At 39.1% G+C, this 21,965-nt stretch overlaps 1 protein-coding gene across 2 annotated transcripts; it reads left to right on the top strand.

The window, feature by feature from the left end:
* The first annotated feature begins 663 nt into the window (after positions 1-663).
* LOC117424619 (peripheral myelin protein 22-like) lies at positions 664-15,934 on the top strand. 2 transcript variants are annotated; one of them, XM_034041159.3, is made up of 5 exons: positions 664-806; positions 6,141-6,232; positions 8,166-8,259; positions 13,119-13,259; positions 15,164-15,934. In XM_034041159.3, the coding sequence occupies exons 2-5, from the start codon at positions 6,155-6,157 to the stop codon at positions 15,322-15,324; spliced, it is 474 nt and encodes a 157-aa protein (XP_033897050.1). In that variant the 5' UTR covers positions 664-806; positions 6,141-6,154; the 3' UTR covers positions 15,325-15,934. The 2 variants fall into 2 exon arrangements, with proteins under 2 accessions (XP_033897050.1, XP_033897048.1); XM_034041157.3 differs by lacking the exon at positions 664-806 and adding an exon at positions 4,728-4,876.
* The last annotated feature ends 6,031 nt before the right edge of the window (positions 15,935-21,965 follow it).

Here is a 21,965-nt window from a genome sequence, read left to right as displayed (position 1 = left end):
AACAGGCACCTCCTCCGTGTATTGGTGCGCCTCAATCCTACTCATTCTATAAGCATTTGCACTGGCCCGCCCAATCTATGACCTAACCTCAATAAAACATCTTTGGAATAATTGAGAGAAAACATTACCTGGCACGAAGACCCCACCTCGCTCTTTATAGCAGCTGCATGCAGCCTTACACACAGACAGTTCCCAAGCTTTATAGGCTCAAAACAGTTTACTATAACAGGGTGTCCTGACCCCCAGAGCCTAATGGGGTCTTAATGCCTTCTGGAGAACCATTACCAGACATGGCCAAACAATGTATTTGCGATTAAAGGACCGAACATTTCTACTCTACTTACTAAACAGGGCCCGAGATGACCTTTCTAGAAACAGCAATTTGATTTGGTTCCTGGTAGCAGAGGCATTCACTGTTATCAGTCGGACACTTGCTGAAGTTCTAGCGTAACATACTGCCTATCTGACTTCCTCTTGAATACCGGTAGGCTTGGGGGCTCAGAGATAAGGTTTTCCTCAGATGACAGCAGTGCATCAGTCTACATGCATTGTGGAGCGGGTGCTGTGTGTCTTTAAATAGCCGAGGTTGAGCTGAATGACACATCTGGGCGTTGGAGTGGGAGCTGTACAAACTGATAGGGCTAACTGCATGTGGCTTTAGAAGTGTAGAGGTAACCAGGGAATCAACTCGTGAACAGGCAGGCGGTGCTTGAGGAAGAAGTGACAGTCAAGCAGACCTCATCACATACCCGGCCAGGCTTTCTGGGGATTCCCTTTTGGAACTTGTACAACTTTGTTTGCTTCTGGTGAGTGTACCCTTCCTCGTTTTTAACTGCAGGCAATCTTTTGCATATGCTGTGCTGTAAATTTAAATGTGAACGAAAAGATGTTGGTAACTATTATTCCACTGTGTATAGTTTCTATGATTATATATAATATAAAGGCATTGATTTAGACAAAACATTTGTCAATTTAACCTTCGGTTCATTGCATGCATGGTTATATATATCACCTGGTCAGGTGGTGTGAGAAAGAGGTACAAAGCAGAAGGACAAACCAGTTGGCATTTATTGAGTTAATAAGAAGGCAAGATGAGGCTAGAGCTGAATTACAGCTCAGATGTACACCTCATTATGTAACTTGTTACTATCAAAGCTGCTGGTGACAGGCATTGGGGTTTGGTCTAAGCTCATTATGTGGCTACAAGAATACCACAGGCTAATACCATTGTTGTAAATATGTCTACAATTACTTAGGGACAATCCATTGAGTAAGTGGGGGGACTTTAGCAAGGATTTGTTTTCATTAAATTATGATTATCATTTTTAATATGTATTGATTATTTTATTGATGTATTGCAGTTTGCAGTCACTAGAATATTTGGCGAATCAAAGGCTATTAATGATTTGAGTGTTATGTAATACAGATTTCTGGTTCCATTTATAACAGTGCTTAAGTATCAACTAATACTCATACCACCCCACCCCTAAAGTATAATCAAATGGAGTACACTTAATACACGCATGTTGCTGGCATGATCTCTGGTCTTTCACAAACATATGCATATAAGGGGCTGGGTGTATGGTGTATTTAAGATAGTGGTTCCTATTCACAAAACATACGCACTTATTAAACATCTGTTTAACATTCATCTAGCAATAAAAGTAGTCTTGCAAAGCTCTACAGACATGGAACTTAAATTATTAAAACAGATTTCCTTCAGGAAAACAATAAAACAGCAAAAGGAAATGTCTACAAATATGTACACCAAAATATCAAATACAAACTCTTTGCAAGCACTCAAAATATTTAAAAATTAAACAACTTGGAAACACAGATTACAAGCAGTTGTTTTAGAAATGTTGAAAAGAGAAAATCCCTGGAATGCACGACGTACGCATTGAGAATTGATAAGCGTAGTAAACGAGAAAGGAATGCTACAATCACTGCTCCCACTACATGAGCATATTAAACACTGCACATGGTGGGTAGTTTTCCAGGTGGTTATGGAAGTAGACACCACAAGATGTTGGAAATAAAACAGATGGATTCTCTGAGCTGTTATTTCGGTATTCCATCAAGGGCAATACATGCACAGTACCATATCACACCATGCTAGCAAGGACATATATTAGTACATATACCAGTGTATACCATATACAAGTCATGTCAAACATCTGCTGATATTTTACCATGATTTAATTATAGACAGACTATGCCAGTTCTTGACACCAGTATTGCTGTTTTGCAGAATGGTTTCTCATGCACTATTCCCAAATGCTGGCCATGACCGAGACACGTGTTTTTATTTTTATGGGACATGAGTTTGAAACTAAATTAAGCTGGGGCCTCAAACAAAACAGTTTTGAGCATTTTCTTTTTCTGAAACTTGATACAGTACAGGGTTTAGAAAGCAGGAGGGGAACTTGTTTTGTTAAATTAGAAATTCATGCAATCAAAAGAGAATACACATGTATGTGAGGAATATATTCAATAATGACAGATCTATCAGCACATCATGTATCTTTACTTCATTAGAGGTACAAGGGGGAGGGGAGCCTAGCATCTGTAGAACCTTATCTACAGCTAGGCCGCTCGAGGTGGATTAGGAACTAGCCTTGTCAAATCAGCAGTGCCCTATAATTCTAATTTGGAATATATGAATAATCTATAGATGATTCTGACATGCAAACATTCTGCAAAGTCTTATCCTCAAATGTAAATGGCTGTCATTAAATTTGTTTCATATTGATGCCCAATTTGATGAAGGAAAAGGGTGGTAACTGAATTAAATATTTGTACTGTAGTTTTAAGTTTGGGTACAGAACATTGTGTAGTTAGAATACGTGTTTCATTTCACATAAAGCATATGTGCAGAATATTATCATTATATGTACAATTTGTTTGGACATAAATTAAATATTGTTCATCTTAAGAGGAAAAAAACGTAATAAATAATTAAATAAAAAAAATCACAAAAAGAGTCATACATCAGGCACCTGTGTTTTTTTCCCTTCACATCCCAGAATGTGTTTAATCATCTCAAGCTGCCTGCTAACATGTTTCAATGTTTTTTTTTTTGTTTTGTTTTGTTTTACCAGAAATAAATGTTTTATCAATAATAATAATAACCCTCATTTAGTAGCACTTCATGCATCTTGAATCAAATGCTCTTTAGGAATGGACCACGTGTAACTAATTTTCAAACCATTGCTGAGTGATGCATTTAATTTATTCCTGGAAAAATGTGAATGTGAATTTGGACTATAGAAAGGGATACCAAGTGAGTGAGCCGTGTATGAATCATTTTCCTTGACCTGGCTCCTAAAATGAGTGCATGACATCACTCAGTTGGAATGGGAGTTCCCAGCATGTTCCATCACTGTGTTCCGTACTCATTCCTGGAAGAGGGCAGCCCACCATGTGAATAGCACATTAAATACACCACAGAGACTAGTGACAGCTACTTCGACCTCCCCTTTCTTCCGCCACAGCCCCCTCTCTGCTTGCGGACATCCTTCATTGATTTCCGCAAAACTTCCAGTTTTGCTTCACCGTGTCTCACAGGAACCCAGTTTGCACTTGGACAGACAGACAGACAGACAGACAGACAGACAGACAGACAGACAGACAGACAGACAGATAGATAGATAGATAGATAGATAGATAGATAGATAGATAGATAGATAGATAGATAGATAGATAGATGGGGTTGCAGTTCTGCCGTCTGCTTTAATAAAACTGGATCTAAAACCCAGGCAGTGCAATTACTTGACTCAGCCCTGTCCCTGACACATCTACGTCTTTGTTTAATATCTCTCCCGTGGCTGGATGGAACAAAAGGGGGGTGTTCCATGACTAAACAGCATTCTCTGCATACCAGGGGGGGCTGCCTTCATTTCCATGGGGAAACGCTTTGCTGGCATTGGGTGACTCGCTGACGCTGTGCTGCGGTCAGAGAATACACACGCCCAGATGTTTGTGTACCCCATTCCCAGGACAACGCACACACAGCGACCTAGACCAGGGTCAAAGGATTGGAGTTCTATTTCTCAGCACTTGGAGTTGAGCTCCTCCTCAGTCCAGCTGTATAACTTGCTACAGGGAGGTAGCCTGAATGCAGAATGCTGCATCTCCATTTGGCTTGGAGGATGGGTCACAGTTTCCAAGTACAGAGTAGGCTGCTGATCACTATATCTACACAGGTGCCAAAAAATGATCAATACATGTGTATGTCTCCTCTCCAAAATTGGTCAAAGCTACATACATTTCTGTGTTGTATGAAGTTATATTAATTCGAATAATATTAAAACCAGGAACCGCGCACTGCTTGAAAATAGCATTAGTTACACAGCACCAAAAGACTGTCCCGATCTGTCACATTGAGCATGTCGTTATGCAGAAACAGGTAGGGGTGCTGGTGTAGCCTAGTACAGTACATAACAATACAATCTCACATAAAATTATAACAGTGGTGCTGTACGTAACCTATTCAGTTTTAGGTTTTGTGTATTTCGGTTTTCATGCAACCCAGCAAATGTAAATGCCTTCATTCATACAGTACAAACACACACACACTCTCTCTCTCTTGTTATGAGTAACTTCCCAGCGGTTTCCCCTAGCTGTGATTACATGTCTCTCGGTCTGTATTGTAAACCCTCAGAACTGGGGCACACCCTGACGTAGTGACGTATCCAGGGCGTTGTTCTCTCGTATTGGGAAAGTTTATAACTCCAGCGGATACCTCTGACATCAAAACACTCGCAGTGAAGTTAGTGCTGAAGACGTGTGCTGTGGTTTTACTCTGCTGCGTTCTACCTTACCTGCTTACCGTACTTTTTTGGGGGATTTTTTTTATTACTATCTATATCTTTAAGTAAGTTGGATCTCCAATCTATTTATCTATATTTTGAAAGCCTTGTGTTTAATATTATTATTCATGGGAATTGGAGCTTTCAACGGGGATGATTTTGGAACTAGTACTACAGGATCGTTTCCACGCTGGAGTGTGCATTTAAAATCATTTCAACTCCTTTTTTCGTTTTTTTTTTTGTGGTGGGAAAAAACCTGATTTTAATCTAATTATTTATTTATTTATTTATACCAATATTACTAGGTTGTGTTTTTTTAATAGGATCTTTATCTTTTTTTGCTTTACGCGTTTTATTTAGGCTATTGCAATGAAATACTACTGAATCGTTGAATTTCTGTTTGCAAACCGCATATTAAATTGAGTCTATTGTGATCAAATACGTCAAATGTATCCTATAACATTTACTGCTTAGTTGATGTACAGTAGTTTTCACCCACCCGCATTCTGGAATACCTAACAGAACCTTTTAGAATCCAGATCAAAATTTCGAAAACATTTTCTGATACTTTATGGATTTGGATTATTTTGCTTATATTTACTTTTTAGAATTTTAAATCGTTTTTTTTTTTTTCAATACATTAAAAAGTGTGTAGGATTGCCAATGTTTGAAAAAAAAGAACGAAGAGATTGATTCTATCTATGAAATACCTCTCTTGTTAGTGCTTTAGCTCTGAATGGTGGCTTTGTGGATAACGGTCCACTGCGGAGGAATGGTAACTACCGACACAGATGGGGGAAACACAAGAAAACGCTTGAAGTTGTTTTTGTTTAGTGTTTAAGAAAATTAATTTGAATTTCCAAAGTAAAAATGTATTATTATTATTATTATTATTATTATTATTATTATTATTATTATTATTATTATATCTAAAATTGCTTTAAACAGACATTATCTGGTATGCTTTATACATTTAAACCAGTTCCATGCATGTGTCTTTGCATTGTGTTTTAACATATATGCTTATATTTATAAGCGAGTTCTGAAATTCTCAGACACGAGAAAGCTACAGAAAGTTTATTTTTTAACTTTTTTTTTTCAATCCTGAACATTGCATTTTAACATTTTGAGTGGAACGTGCGCCCCGCCCCCCCCTGCGGTTAGAATTTGTTACTGCATTCGGCAAACGACACACCCAGCCCAGTGCGCTCTCTGCAGCAGTACAGCGAGTGCAGTGCTGTTGCTTAGTACACACGCCCTCTAGATCAGCCTCGCACATCTTGCTACAACCACAAATTATTTATTTGTTTGATTTTTTTTTTTTTAAAGAATTATCTGGAAAGATGCTCTTCTTGTTGCTGGGAATCGTCCTCTTGCACATCGCTGCCTTGGTGCTCTTGTTTGTCTCCACTATTGTTAACGTAAGTATAACTTTTTCCACTTGCATTTGACTAACTTGAGGGCTGGTTTAGCACTCCCAGGAACATAATATAAAGTAACAGAACAGGACAGCTGCGTTGTATTGCCTTATCGTGTTGATGCTATGAAATGTGAATCCATCTAGTAATATGTGTGTATGTTTTAATTATGAGTATATTGTGCGACAATGTTTCAGTTGTAATATTGTATAAATTTATCATAAAGAATAACCCACAAGGCACACACGCAGCAGTTACAGTTTAAATGTAAACACGGTGCATTTCTCAGGTTGTATTGCTATTAGTCCTGCCCTCAATACGCAGATTTAGTGTGGGGATATGTTATTATAGCTTTAATAAAGAACCAAGATGGAACTTGTTAAATGCTCGGTCTAAGTACTGTACTGACATGTTTTTTTGGCCGGAGTCACTATTATTGTTTATCACTTCAGTATAGAGCTCTCGTTCACAGTGTGTATTGTATTGATTCTCTTCAGTAAAGAGCTCTCGTTCACAGTGTGTATTGTATTGATTCTCTTTAGTAAAGAGCTCTCGTTCACAGTGTATTGAATTGATTCTCTTCAGTAAAGAGCTCTCGTTCACAGTGTGTATTGTATTGATTCTCTTCAGTAAAGAGCTCTCTTTCACAGTGTGTATTGTATTGATTCTCTTCAGTAAAGGGCTCTCATTCACAGTGTGTATTGTATTGATTCTCTTCAGTAAAGGGCTCTCATTCACAGTGTGTATTGTATTGATTCTCTTCAGTAAAGGGCTCTCATTCACAGTGTGTATTGTATTGATTCTCTTCAGTAAAGGGCTCTCATTCACAGTGTGTATTGTATTGATTCTCTTCAGTAAAGAGCTCTCGTTCACAGTGTGTATTGTATTGATTCTCTTCAGTAAAGGGCTCTCGTTCACAGTGTGTATTGTATTGATTCTCTTCAGTAAAGGGCTCTCGTTCACAGTGTGTATTGTATTGATTCTCTTCAGTAAAGGGCTCTCGTTCACAGTGTGTATTGTATTGATTCTCTTCAGTAAAGAGCTCTCGTTCACAGTGTGTATTGTATTGATTCTCTTCAGTAAAGAGCTCTCGTTCACAGTGTGTATTGTATTGATTCTCTTCAGTAAAGGGCTCTCGTTCACAGTGTGTATTGTATTGATTCTCTTCAGTAAAGAGCTCTCGTTCACAGTGTGTATTGTATTGATTCTCTTCAGTAAAGGGCGCTCGTTCACAGTGTGTATTGTATTGATTCTCTTCAGTAAAGGGCTCTCGTTCACAGTGTGTATTGTATTGATTCTCTTCAGTAAAGAGCTCTCGTTCACAGTGTGTATTGTATTGATTCTCTTCAGTACAGCGCTCTCGTTCACAGTGTGTATTGTATTGATTCTCTTCAGTAAAGAGCTCTCGTTCACAGTGTGTATTGTATTGATTCTCTTCAGTAAAGGGCTCTCATTCACAGTGTGTATTGTATTGATTCTCTTCAGTAAAGGGCGCTCGTTCACAGTGTGTATTGTATTGATTCTCTTCAGTAAAGAGCTCTCGTTCACAGTGTGTATTGTATTGATTCTCTTCAGTAAAGGGCGCTCGTTCACAGTGTGTATTGTATTGATTCTCTTCAGTACAGCGCTCTCGTTCACAGTGTGTATTGTATTGATTCTCTTCAGTAAAGGGCTCTCATTCACAGTGTGTATTGTATTGATTCTCTTCAGTAAAGGGCTCTCATTCACAGTGTGTATTGTATTGATTCTCTTCAGTAAAGGGCTCTCGTTCACAGTGTGTATTGTATTGATTCTCTTCAGTAAAGGGCTCTCGTTCACAGTGTGTATTGTATTGATTCTCTTTAGTAAAGGGCTCTCATTCACAGTGTGTATTGTATTGATTCTCTTCAGTAAAGAGCTCTCGTTCACAGTGTGTATTGTATTGTGTTTACCACAGACCTGGGTGGAGACGAGCGGGAGCAGTGCAGGCCTTTGGCTAAACTGTTCCACCACCAATGGGGGCTCGCATTGTGATCCTGCAAACACGTCAGGTGAGTGAAGTTCTCATTTCATCCCACAACCATAGATACAGCATTGGGGAAGTTTTGAGCTGTTGCTGCTAAAGATACTGCTCGAACAAGATGTGACCTTAGGTCCCACTCCCATGATCTGTTATTTGTCAGTGGCATACTTTTACACCCATTGACAGCAAAATAAAATGCTGTTTATATAATACTGTGTCAACGCAAAATAAACTATGACTATTAATTAATTAATTAATTAATTAATTAATTAATTAATTAATTAATTAATTAATAATAATAATAATAATAATAATAATAATAATAATAATAACAATAATAATAATAATAATAATACAGGCAGTTGTGTGGTTGCTAATAAAATCAATATATTTGTATTGATGTCGCAGTTTGCAAGCTTATGTAGTTGCCAGTTTGCATAAAACAGCATAGGCCAACTGTATTTCAATATTCTGCTGCTACTTTATAAGTCGGGAGTGTGTGCGTTCGCTGCTGTTTCATGTGAACCATCTTTGAGTCTTAATTCTAGGTGGGTGTGCCTGCACGCTGCGCTGGCATTTTGCTGCCACCTAGGGGCGCTTGGTTGAAAGTGCACTTCAGTCTCTGCCAGAACCCCACCTCCCACGTCTTCTACATCGTATAAATAGGCCTCGAGTTATATTTCCTTAATGAGCTCTTAGTGTTGAGAGTGTGCACTGTGGCGCTATTTAAAGTACAGTATGTATGTATGCTGTATGATTAATCGCTAGATCATACAATCTATGGCTAGAGATGTAATTAAACTGTTTGTCGCTTGCACACTTTGATTTTTGGACCTCTCAGGTGTTTATCCCCCTTTGCAAATCAAAATCTGTTGTCAGTTATTAATGCACCATTAAGGGATTGATTGATTGAACAAATGAACATAATAATGGGCTAACAGGCAAGGGTCAGCGTGATATTCTTTAGTTTACTTTTTCGATTCCTGCTTAGACTAATTAGGATTGAATGCAGTTCCTTTCTGATGAAACAAGTTCTGTAGCTCTCAGCGTTGTTCCTAATGGACACCCTAGTAACTGTCTGACAATCTGGACACTGAATGGACTGAATAGACTAGCTATCTGAGTGGAGGAACGTGCTGCAATGTGTAGGCTAGCAACAACATTTTTAGCGACATATCAATTGTCCAAATATTTGTCTACCAGGCTAAGATGTTTCTTGAGTTTCTCTGTCATCTGTTTGATCAAGCCTTGCCTTAAAACAAAAAAAAACTTTTGAAGGGAATGAAGTTTATTCTTGACAGAGTGGATAGTGGGGCAGTAATGTCAGACAGTGCTGTGGTCCGGACACGGCTCTCTGTAACTTACATCATATCGCTTATTGTTACTGTAATCATGAGCTATCTTAAAGAGGACACAGAAAAAAGGGAACCCTCCGCACCCTGTGAATACAACGTGTTGTATTGTCTCTCCAGGAATCACAGTCAGAATGAACTCCACACAGAGGTGTGGTTTAATGGAAGCAATCTGTTCTGCAGCAGCCAGTCTGTCTCAGCCCTCCCTTGTTTAGCGTGACTTCTCCACTGCTGAGTGGCGAGGCTCCAACTTTTGGGTAGAGAAGTGAAAAAAGATAACGGCTTTGAATCTGCGCTCCGTCACATGAGTTATTGTTCATATTAAAACGCTGTTGTATTATAATGGAATGCTGGGTTTAGAGCGAATGCATTTTTTTTTCGTAATTTCTAGAGCTGACAGGTTAGTTACAGCTTCCCTAATGGTTGTGAGTCTGGAATAAACCATGCTGGTTTGATGTTGTGCAGCTCTGTGAGTGTCTGTTTCTGGGAAGCAGTCAGATTGGATTTCCATTGCTGGTTTATATTATGCTGTGATTGAAGAGGGTGTGAAGCATGCTTGCTGCAGCCCTGGTCTCCACATACAAGTTATTTATAAAAATCAAGATTCAATTATAAATTATTCTTTGGAAGAAATAACTTTAACAGTTTCACGAGTGCTCTGAAAAAAACAGATTAAAGAGCTCCTTCCTGAGGGTTCTTTTTATGACGGCTGTCAGAATGAATTCAGAAAATTAGATCCAGAGCCACAGGCAGCCAGGACTGATTTGACATGACAAGTCCATAAGGGGACTATTGATTGCAACTTTAATTCCTTCAGAGATTGAGGGTTGAGCAAAGCACAGCAAAGTCAAACCCCAGAGTAGACTGAAACAAGCAATAATTTGTACAGTTTTTGATATGGAAGCACATGCTAGCCAAATGTATACTATGTGCCGGAAGCACGTCAATTCGCCCCTGTCCTGCCACAATTCGTCCCCGACAACTGGTCTCCACGATAATTGGTTCCCGGCGATAATTGTTCCCCACAACAATTGGTCCCTGTGATAATTGTTCCCCACAACAATTGGTCCCCACGATAATTGGTCCCGCCGACAATTGGTCCCCGAGATAATTGGTCCCGCCAACAATTGTTCCCCGCGGTTAATTGGTCCCGGTGACAATTCGCCCCCATTACAATTGTTCCCCAAAAGATATTCTCCATATGAACATTTGTAACCACGTGCAAGTGTTTAAAGCTGTTGGAATATCATTGCAAACTGTAAGAATTAATTGTGAACCGCTTGTGTGAACGGGGCTGTGATGCTGTTTGCAAAACAGTATTTTCTCACTTATGTGTTGCAGGTGGCAGGGGTCTCAAGTGTCGTTTGTACATCTTGAATTCTCCTCTTGTCAGGTCGCAGATAAGGCGGTACTAAAGTCTGGTACTTCACAGTCCAAGTTCAGGTGATTCATGATAGTTGCAGCACTCACAAAACCATTTATGAAGCTGCAGTGCGATTATCAATACTCTCAACACTTATGACTGCAACTCCATGTGTTGCTTGGACTTGGACCTTTCAGGTCTATGATGTAAAGCGTGGAACTGGGAAGTCTAAAGTCTGTATCCCTTTTGCACAAGAATACTTAATCCTGACTCAGCATTGCTTTGGAAAGGAACTACATTTGGAATAAGTGACGACTATCAGATCATTGTCTGGTCCCCTGGTGGAGTAAACTCTTTGATTATCCTTTCCCTGTTTATTGTTTCCAAATATTACCAGTCATTATAATATAAGAGAAGCTATGCATTAGGTCTCACGGATAGAGGAAGCTTGCAAAGTTCTGCAGATGGTAGCTTGCATATTTCTTAATGCCTAGCCTAACGGTGCCAGTTCATGCGTGCGTCCACTTTAAAATGGATCTGTCTGCAAATGACGTTGAATTTAGTCTTTGATCCCTCATAGCGATTCTATATAGCCTCCGTGGCATTGACGAAAGCATTCCTTCACTTCAAGGCTGTGCTAAACTCGGAATGCAGACACGGCTGAACATGAGAAGAGATAGTTGTCAAAGCAATCCTGTGAGGTTGTGTGTTCTGTTTAAAACTGGAACTCACGAAGGTGGCTTGCATGGCCCCTGTGCGAGAAAAAAGAACCTGTGCTTGGGTCTTGAGTCAGCTGCAACACGATCGATAGACTTCAGCTATCGGTAGCTGTTGAAAGCTGTTACAAGCTGCAGATTCAGCTGGAGGGTGAGATCAGGCGATGTCAGTGTTCATAGACGTGGCTCTGGTTTTGCATTTTAAATGGTTGCACTTTGCATTTGCGGCAGCAAACAAAGACTTCTGCATGTGTCTTTGTATAAGTTTGTAAGATTAAAGCACTCTTTGAATTTTTCCTCTAGTGCACCTTAACCCAATCAGGACTGGACGGACTTGAAGTGCAAAATAGTCAGTGATTAAACAATTGGAACTACCTTCCTCATGTGACTGGTAAAGGTGATCAGAGCAGTACAGTGTATAGACACCATGCAAAAATGCTTCATTTTGTTTTCGCCTGTCCCCTTTGAGTTTTCAGACTGCTGATGTTGAAATTTCATAGCTGTTTAGTCGTTGATAGGTGAAATGGTAGCAGTATCAGTCCAGAGATGATAGAGATGATTGTGATTAATTAATTTAGTTGGTCCAATAAAAGGTATCACCTCTCCATATCTGTTCAGAGAATTTCAAGAATCACCTAGTCTAGATCAGTTTCATTACTATATGCCGGATTCTGCCGAGTCAACGCCTCGGGTTGAACGATCGCCCTCACCCCAGCGTTTAGCTAAAAATCTCACTTTCACCATTAAATTCCAGTTTTTAATAATCATGCGCAAATAATGGCTGAGGGAAAATATCCGGGCTCACGTAAATAGAAAAAACTGTTCTGAATTGTATTTCACCAGTCAATAAATATGTTACCTTCACTTTAAGCGTTAAAAATACGCCCTCTGCAATAATGCCTATAATTTCACCCCTGCCTGAGTCAAACCCCCCCACTCGTTTTTAACAACAAATTTATGCAGGGGTCAAATCCCATATTCTCTTTCTGAATGTCCTCCAATATTGGAAGGACAGTGTATTTTTTTAAAAAATTGGAATTGTAACAATAATTATACATTTCTATATTATAAATATATCTTTAAATATATTCTGATATATATTTTCCATCTCACAAACAGCGACTTTGCAACAAGGGGGAGAAAGCCATAGACCACCAAATAAGTTAAAAGGAGTTTGAAAATTAATTTCGAAACACCCACAAACCAGGATGGTGCCATTTTAGTATGTCTTTCGCATTCCATCCTAATCCTTCCTAAGACAATGCACTTTTCTCCCATAGAGCTGCAGTTTACTCCACCCCAGTGAATTATGCAGGCAGTATGACCAAGCCTCTTTCACCACCCTTTTTTCAGCTATAAGGACATATTAAGTATTTAATTCCTTCTAAAATGTGCAAAACAAAGTGTTCGAGATGGGTCTTGACTTTCTTATGAATGTGTCTCGTTTGGATTTCAGAATGGATTCAGGCGGTCCAGGCCACAATGATCCTGTCTGTCATCTTCAGCGTGATTTCCTTGTTCCTGTTCTTCTGCCAGCTCTTCACTCTCCAGAAGGGAGGTCGCTTCTTCTTCACTGGAATCTTTCAGATACTTGCAAGTAAGTTCAGACTGTCACAAACAAAGTTACAATGCTGAATTTGAGCATTACATTTCAGGAGCGTATTGTATTTATTTTAGCAGCGTACACCAGTGTTATGCTACCTCAGTTTTTTCCACTGAACTTTTATGATAGACCTCTTTCATGCTTATGCTAGGTCCAGCACAGCATCCAGTCAATTCCTTATAATTACCTGAACAGAGCAGGGCTTGGTAGTACGGAACATAACAGACAGTTAAATGGCCACTGTTTAACTTAATGCCATTTTATGAACCCTGCATGCAAATGTCCTTGTTTGCACCCTCAGGCACTTACTGTGTGTATTTCTGTTTAACTGGTTCTGTATCACCTGTAGTAGTTAATACAACAGCAGCCTGTCAGTCAACACAAATCCATTAGTGCCGATTTACTTATTTATTATTTATCATCGTCAGAAGAGTGGGTGTGTGTGTCATCATACTTGATTTCCACTATATGAAGGTTTACAATGGTACAGTTTCGCAGTAGCTTTGGTACTTTCCAATGCTTGTTTAACATGAGTCACCAAGATACTGTTTTTTTTTTTCATGCTTGCCTATGCTTACACTTTGCTTTTACTGTGTCACACTACAGAAAACTTAACATGAAAACCTGCACTCAGGTCCTCCACTATTCAGGATAGTCTCATTATGGAAGAACATTTCAATGCAGAAGGGAGTTGTTGGTGATTGTGGCATACTAGATCAGACTAAATGATGGTAGTGGTTATAACTTAGACCTCACTGCATCACCAAAAACAAATATTTGTGGGGATGCTAACATAGTGCTGTTGCCTTTCACAAAGCCTAAACTTAAATAACCTTTTCTGGTAAGCAGGTAAGTTGTTGTATTATTATTATTATTATTATTATTATTATTATTATTATTATTATTATTAAAACACCTCTTTGTGTCCCATCAATGCAGAGTCAGGCGATATCTCAACCACAATAAGAACATAACATTTAGCCCATCAGCGCTCATCCAGTTCCTAGTATCTCAACAAGTTGGGTCTTAAAGGATCCCAGTGTTTTTGCATTCGAAAGCATGACTAGGTAGCCCATTCCAGAAGACAGAATCTGCCTAGATCAAGACCATTCCCTTTGATTGTGTGAGCCTTGTGTCTGCAGCAGTTACGTAGGCAGTGAGTTTTAGCCTTGGCTGAGCTGCGAGTGGGTGCTCAGGGAACAGTGTTTGCTGTCTATTGTGGTTCCGCACCCACTGGCATTGAAATAAAACAATTGCAGCTCTTTCATCTGCGTGCAATTAGGGTTATTAGTTTTGCCTGAGGGGGAAAGAAATGAACACTGTATTATGGGATGTGAGCAAAACCTGATCCCACTGGAGCGATGGTAGGCAGAGAGGAACAGTGTGAGTGACAGAAGTTAAAATGTCACTGCAGCAAGCTTGTAGGCGCTACTCTCCGCTTGCCAAAAGAGGCCATCAAATATCAAATGTGACTTCATTACACTAAACATTAATGCTGACAGAACGTTTTCTCATTCTGTGCAACTTTCTGAGAACGTCTATGGAATCCAGCCAAAATAATCTCTAAAAGCATTGTACTGCCGTGTGTGCAGTCGTTCATAGAACATGATCATCTTTGTGTGGTGTGAGTGAATGTGTGTGTGTGTGTGTGTGTGTGTGAGTGTGAGTGTGTGTGTGTGTGTGTGTGTGCATTTGGGTGTTCCGTTTTTGGCTGGACTAATGTATTGCAACACAGAATCATTCGTGGTTAAAGAAAATTCAATTCAGTTGAAACACGTAGTTGAAAGATCCCAGGTGACTCCCCAAAAAGTAAATCTATTATATATAAAAGATGTTCTACTCATCAGAATAGACTGTCTGGCACCCTACTAAAATATCCTTTTTTCCCTTTTCTTTAGGTCTTTTCGTGATGAGCGGAGCGACAATATACACCGTGAAAAACGCGGATTGGGTCCCGGAGTCGGCGAGCTACGGGTACGCTTATATCCTGGCTTGGGTCGCCTTCCCTCTCGCTCTGATCAGCGGATGCATCTACGTAATCTTGAGAAAACGTGAATGAGCTTTCATCAAAGGCACCAAGGCATCAGTACTGCAGCGTCCATAGTCAGAATTGATACTGATAAAAAAAAAGAAAAATTTACAAAAAAATACTGTTATAATTTGAAGATGTATATAGTATCTATGGTTTAAAACCTATTTATAACACTTTTTACATACATGTACATAGTATTGTTTTGCTTTTTTGACCAGGAATATCTTCATAAACTCTTATAAAGCTAATTAAGTGCCTACGGAACGATGGAATAATCATGTTTATGTCTTTCTTTTTTTTTTTTGTTCTGATGCCAAAAAAAAAAAAAAGAAATCACAGTTTTATTTTAATTATGTTAACCAAAGCGCATGTATAAAATAGAAGTCTAGAGAGCTTGTGTTTCAGCTGTGTTCGTTTTAGAGAAATACATTTGCTAGAATAAACTGATTAAATAAAAAGTAGCTTGATAAATTTGAAATAACTTTCTGTATGTGAAGATAAACCAAATTTTTTTTTTTTCAAACAATGGTGCTATGTATTTACCATTCCTATTATTGATAGCCAATTTTGCCCTCTCAGTAGAGAGTCAATTAACATGATATAAAAAATTAAATAAAAACGCTTTACTTCTGTGTAATGTACCTGTGCCTAACTGCTTTTGTACATTGAGGATTTTAGTAAAGTATTTTTTTATAAAAGCTTCTAGAAGATTGTAATGACACACTAACTGCTCACTGTACTTGGATCTGTACTGTACTGAACTATGCTAGTGGCTGTGCTATATATTTTATATGTAAGAGAAACAAGCTGTAGAAATAGCGTCTGCTATTATTTGTAATATACACCTTTTTTCAGAACGGTTGTGTAAGTAAGGTTAGGGAAGACAGGAGGAAGCTGTTCAGTTATTCTGCCTTGATTGCTGAATACAGGACTGTAGTTGACAGCTGGTAATACACATATTTGGCAGCTGAGAAAGAAAAGGCTACATAACAAAGTCAATCTTGCATAGCGACATTATCTGGAACATCAACATTATAAAGAAACGTTACGAGACATTTTATCCCAAGATGCTACACAAGCAAACCTAGCAGTCAATTCCAAATTTCTGCTAGTACGGATCATTTAAGGCTAAATTATCAATGACTGCAGTACATGTATGTTGACACCAAGTACAGTGTATACAATAATACCATTGAATAGCATCACAATGGCTGTGCTGTCGTTTTTATTTAATACAGATAAAAGATTTTCCGCCCAGCTTATATTTAGCATAAAACATATGGCTCGCATTGTTACATTATTGTTCTTTTTAAATCTAGTTCTTTAACCTTTATAGATGTTTCACCCACAAAGGTTAAAAAAACACAGCTGGGATTCTATCTTAGTACTACTGGATTACACCAAAGAAAGCCTAACAGCATTATCCATCAGTGGCAACACAATGAACCTGGAACACATACTGCACAGTGGTCCTGGTGCTGTTGCATATGGCACCATGGCACTGCACTATGTCTTCTCTGTGTACGGGTTCATACCATTGTGATACTATTAGTGTGTCAAAACAGGACAATGTTACCAGTAGTGCCATTCCACCAAGAGCTTAGGGCATAAGATGTAAAGTGTTTGTGTTATAATGCCGAATATCTTGCATGTCTTTGCCATCAGATACTGTATGTAAAAACATGTTTGTTTGGGGGCAGTTACTGGTTTGTAGGAGTGTGTCAGATCAGTCTGCCCCGCCTCGTCGTTTTATATGTAACACAGCTGTGATTGGACAGTGACTTCAAACCAGAACAGAGGTTTGGGTTTCATATGATGCTCTAGTTACTGGCTTATTTGGAATACCAGTTTCATGTTGCTTCACCCGGGAGTCACAGCTCCAGTGAAACCGACAGTCAAATTGCTAGCAGACAGAAGCACTGGCAAGAGAACAGACCATCTGGGTTCAGCTTCCTGTTCGCGTTGGGTCTGATTCACAAAAACACTTTACATGAACCGTCTCTAATTACTGTGTATTTACATTGCAGTTACTTAGTAAATACATGTGCACTTACACACGATTGCAATGGTATTATGCAGTTACAATACACTTAATGTGCACATCTTTTTGCACGATATAACCCTAACCCTATCCCTAACCCTTTTCTGATATAATTGTGTACTTACATATATTCTGCAAACATATGTCCAATATAACATTGTAACTATGCATAATGACATTGTAATTCTGTGTAAGTGCACATGTATTTATTGAGTAAGGTAATGTAAACGCACAGTAATTAGAGACACTTCAGGTAAAGGGTTACCCCAGGAAGATGAAGAAGGATGTCACTACAGGGCAGCACGCACTAGGCCTGGATGCTCAAAACTCTTTACTCCAGACAGTCATTAGTACTTTTATTTTTTCAGAAAGGACACACACCCAACAAAAAAATAAATAAAAAATTTTAAAATGACAATTTGGCTTAAACAGCTTTGAGTAACGAAAGCAATGTGCTTGCCAGTGCGTTAAGCTTAAGAATACAGGAAGCGATTCTTTTTTCACAGGGATAATACAAAATGTTTAAGTCATTCTGTACACAGGTAAACGAGAAGAGGCTTAAGTTATTCCTTACTGACGAACCCCAGAGAAATATAATCATCTTAAAAAATATATTCACAATAAAAGGTTATTTAACTTGAGTATAATAAAAGTAGTACTGTTATTAATAATGCTTTAATACTTCTGGAATTAAACCAAACATTCCCTTAAAAAATATGTTAATGAACGGCACTTGGTATACAATGGCAAAGAAAATTTGACTTACCAAAATAAGGAGTTTGGGTTCTAAACAGTATGACTAAGGCAATTTCACAGTACGGTAGCAACAAGCCACCTATTGAGCCTGGGAGAATGAGGTTCAGTCACCCCTCTTAATAGAAATGTAATCTGTGTCCTATACAGAATGTTATGTGTACGCTAGCCTGCTTTCCTGTGGGTCTGACAATCAGGACTCAGGCAGTCTGAGAGGAGGGCCGGTTTTTCCTAATGAAGACAGCCAGGGTTTGATAACGTTGTGGCCTGGCTAATAATAACAAAATATTACTTGGCAAGTGTTGTGTTTTTCCATTAAAAAAAAAAAAAAAGAATTAATAAAATGTTGCTTACTACCAAAACATCCCTGTGTATCGTTTTATATTCCTGACTGGTCCCTGGTTTGAATAATGAATCCAGTGTCATTTAAAAATAATATTAATGCACTAAACAAGGCGTGCCAACAAGTTGATCCTTCCAGTCCTAGTCTTTGTTCCAACCCTGTTCTAAATTGTTCAACTGAACCAATTAAAACTCCATCCTCCCCTGCAGTAGTTAGTTATCTCATCTCATCTGTTAAACCTGGAGTGGAATAGCCCTCCAGGACCGTGATTGGACACCCCTGTACTAAACCATAATTATTTCTGTGGGACCTGTTAACTATATTTTAGCGTTAATGCAGGTTTCATTTTGTGTGTGGTGTTTTTTATTATTATTATTATTATTATTATTATACTGATAGCGTCTTACAGAATATACTTGCATATCTGATATCACACCTGTTTGAAAAAGGACACGGCACACTGTGCCTTTAAACACAGGAGGGAAAGCATTTAAAGCAGCTGAAATAAGACCAGGTATTCTCATTGGGTTGGCAGTGGAGCAAGCTGCCAGCTGAAAGGTTTTGAAAACACCTGCACCAGACTGAAAATGATGCCAAAATACACATGCATGTAATAGTATGGAAAGCACAGGCACCCAAAGCCACCGTGGATATATTGTTAACCCCTTAATAGCCGAGTTTGTCAGATTAGTCATCACTGCTTTTTTTTTAATTCCTGTGGTTGCGCTGGTTAAAATACTACAGCTTATAAAGTGTCTTGAATGGTACAGAAGGTGTTGTTTTTAATGCTGTGTTCTGTTTTGCTGCAGTGTGTTTAGGTTCAGATTGGTATGCTACATGAAGCAACAGCGCCCCTCAGTGGCCAGACAGTTTAATCTGCATGATATGTGCCAAATAAAGCTGTCAGATTCGTCTGACTGATCACCCCAACCAAAACAACGGCAACGCGACTTTACTTCAGGAATATTAACCTGCACAAGTATCTGATTTTATGATGTACACGTGCCCCTGCATTCTAAACAGATTTCCGTGAATGCCATAATAATATAAATGTAGAGTGGTTTTAAGTTTAGTGTGCTTTGAAGGGTAAGGCAGGACATACCGGTAAAGTTTGTTTTTAATTTATGTACTGTTGTCATGTAGATTACCAATGTGGAGTGTGTGGCCATTGCTTGCTTTTGCTGGTACAAGTCTGCCCCTTTGTGGTCAGAATGTGGAAGGTCAAGTATCCATATCTAAACCACCACTTAGTGGCAGCAGCATGTTATTGACATAACCTGGAAAAATTCACTCCACAAAATATGTCATCCCACGCACAGATGACACGGGCACAGACACGCTTATGCACACTATGCACACACATTGAACGATCAGGTTAATAAGTTCTGTATCTCTCTTTGTATCGACAGCACAGAAACAAGGTTCAACTTTTTCAGGTTTGGGGCAGCAGCAGTTTTTTCCCCCTGCTCTTTTAAGTGATTTATAAATACTGTTCTAACGTGTCTCCTTTGAGGTACATTAAACAGAATTAGTGTCAGTGACACAGATGAACCGCTGAGCCGCCCTGCTGTGTAATCAGATCCCTGGCCCTGTCCTTGTTCCTTCACCCCTACCACTCCCAGGGTTTCTCCTCTAATTGACTGCGCGTCACCCTGGGGAGGGCTGCCTCTGATCTCCATCTGGGCCCCTCTGTGCCAGGACACCCCCCTGGGCGCCCATTGCTCACTCAACGGGGTGCACATTATTGTATGAAATTATTAGCCCAAGGGCGGCCGGCAGAACATTGATCATTGCACCTGAGACTGTTTTACGTTCATTTGTAACTCCCTACACTTAACAAATGATCTTCAATGGCTCTCACTGAGGGCAGCAGCAGTGGTATTGGTAGAGTGGCACTACAGTGGTAGTATTTTTACATAGTGATTGTATTGGTACCATTGTGTTACCGGGCCGTTGTGCAATATATGTGTTTCAAAATAATTGTACATCCAACTACTAGTGCTGTGATCTGCTAAGAGCTCCACAAGGTCTTCCTGGAGGGAAATACACTGAAACAGATTTTGCTTACCCTAAAGATAGCACTTATCAAAGGAGTGTTGATGTACTGTGTTAAAAGATAATACAAATACTACTGTATATTATATGAGGGGTAGCTTGGAATAAAATCCCATTTTCTTTAGATAACCTTTGCTAATCTATGCTATCTCTTGCCAACCAAACCTTTTGAAAACTGAAATGTTCGTGGTTTATTAAGTCTTTCCACCACATCTTTCTTAAGTATGCCTTTTGTATGGCAGGGTTTGATTGTAATAATAAGCTAAATGAGTGGCTCTGGAATTGTGGGATATCATTTTTGTTCCAGTTCTTTTAGAGATCCTATGATGCTCGAATGTCATTGAGTAAGGTGGATATTGTTTCTGCCGTGGCTGGCAAAATCCTCCCCAGAACCATTGAAGATTTATTTTTATTTGCTTCGTCTTCCTTTTCTTTTTAAATCACATAAGCAGGGCCTTATTGGTGCTCAGAGGAGCACAAAAGCTAGATCAATCACACATGGTGACAGAGTTGCTCTCCAAGCCCTGATGTTGAGGTCTTATAATTCAATACATGTATTGTGTCTATACAAGTCCACTTCCAGATCCCACTTCCAGATCCCAAGAGCTGTATAACAAAACAAAGACAAATCTGGACCACAGCTTACATTTGAGTTATCAGCACTTGGACTTGCAGTCCAACTTACTAGACATGCATATCTGATGCATATGCATTATTTATCTTAATGATTTTAATAAAGTCTACAGAATTAGCTTTATAGACAGTTCAGCTGTAACATGATTTGTTCTGTACATTTCCAGCTATATATAACTCTTTTAAGTTTCGGTTTCCCAGATTTCATATATACGTGGTACAGTAAGTATCACTTACATAACAACGAAAACTAAGTCTATATTAGGCTGAAGGCATGGCTTCAATAAGGAGGGAGGTCAGGGAGCTCAAGGAATTATTTACAGATCCGACCATGATACAAATACAACAAATACAGCTGTCCAGTGAGCATGGAGCCACTTGGTAAGGAACCCCAACTCAAGTAGTACACTACACTGTGCGCCCTAGTTGAGTTAGCATTCATATTTTAGTCAAGGTAAAAGCATGTTCTTCCATGGAAGTGAGATGGCACAGTGGGCTAATTTGATAGCATGCTGTATTGCTCCTTCTTGGTAGACTGGGTTCAAATCCAACTTACTCCTTCCGATATTTTCAAATTATTGATTAATTTGCCTTTTAGTCAATGGAAAAGCAACCTTATCCCAGCAAGTGAGATGGAGCAGTGTGCTAATTTACGAGCATACTGTGCTGTTCTCCTTGGAGTACTGGGTTCAAATCTTGCTGATTCCTACCTATATTTTCAAATAATTGGTTAATTAACCTTATAGTCAATGGAAAACAGAGTTTTCCTGTGGGAGCTGGTGGTGCAGTGGGCTAATCCCATGGCCGTCTCTCCCTGAAAACAGCTGTTCAAGTCCAGGTACC

Source organism: Acipenser ruthenus, chromosome 19 (genome assembly GCF_902713425.1).
Source record: "Acipenser ruthenus chromosome 19, fAciRut3.2 maternal haplotype, whole genome shotgun sequence".
Taxonomy (NCBI): domain Eukaryota; kingdom Metazoa; phylum Chordata; class Actinopteri; order Acipenseriformes; family Acipenseridae; genus Acipenser; species Acipenser ruthenus.
The sequence above is the reverse complement of the archived record's forward strand: the minus strand, read 5'-3'. Positions and strand labels throughout refer to the sequence as shown.

What these genes read in the sequence shown, in the direction of transcription:
- LOC117424619 (XM_034041159.3), top strand. Translation starts at nt 6,155, where the DNA reads ATGCTCTTCTTGTTGCTGGGAATCGTCCTCTTGCACATCGCTGCCTTG. An exon ending in TTGTCTCCACTATTGTTAAC is followed by an intron (nt 6,233 to 8,165) that starts GTAAGTATAACT and finishes TGTTTACCACAG; the next exon opens with ACCTGGGTGGAGACGAGCGG. An exon ending in AATCTTTCAGATACTTGCAA is followed by an intron (nt 13,260 to 15,163) that starts GTAAGTTCAGAC and finishes CCTTTTCTTTAG; the next exon opens with GTCTTTTCGTGATGAGCGGA.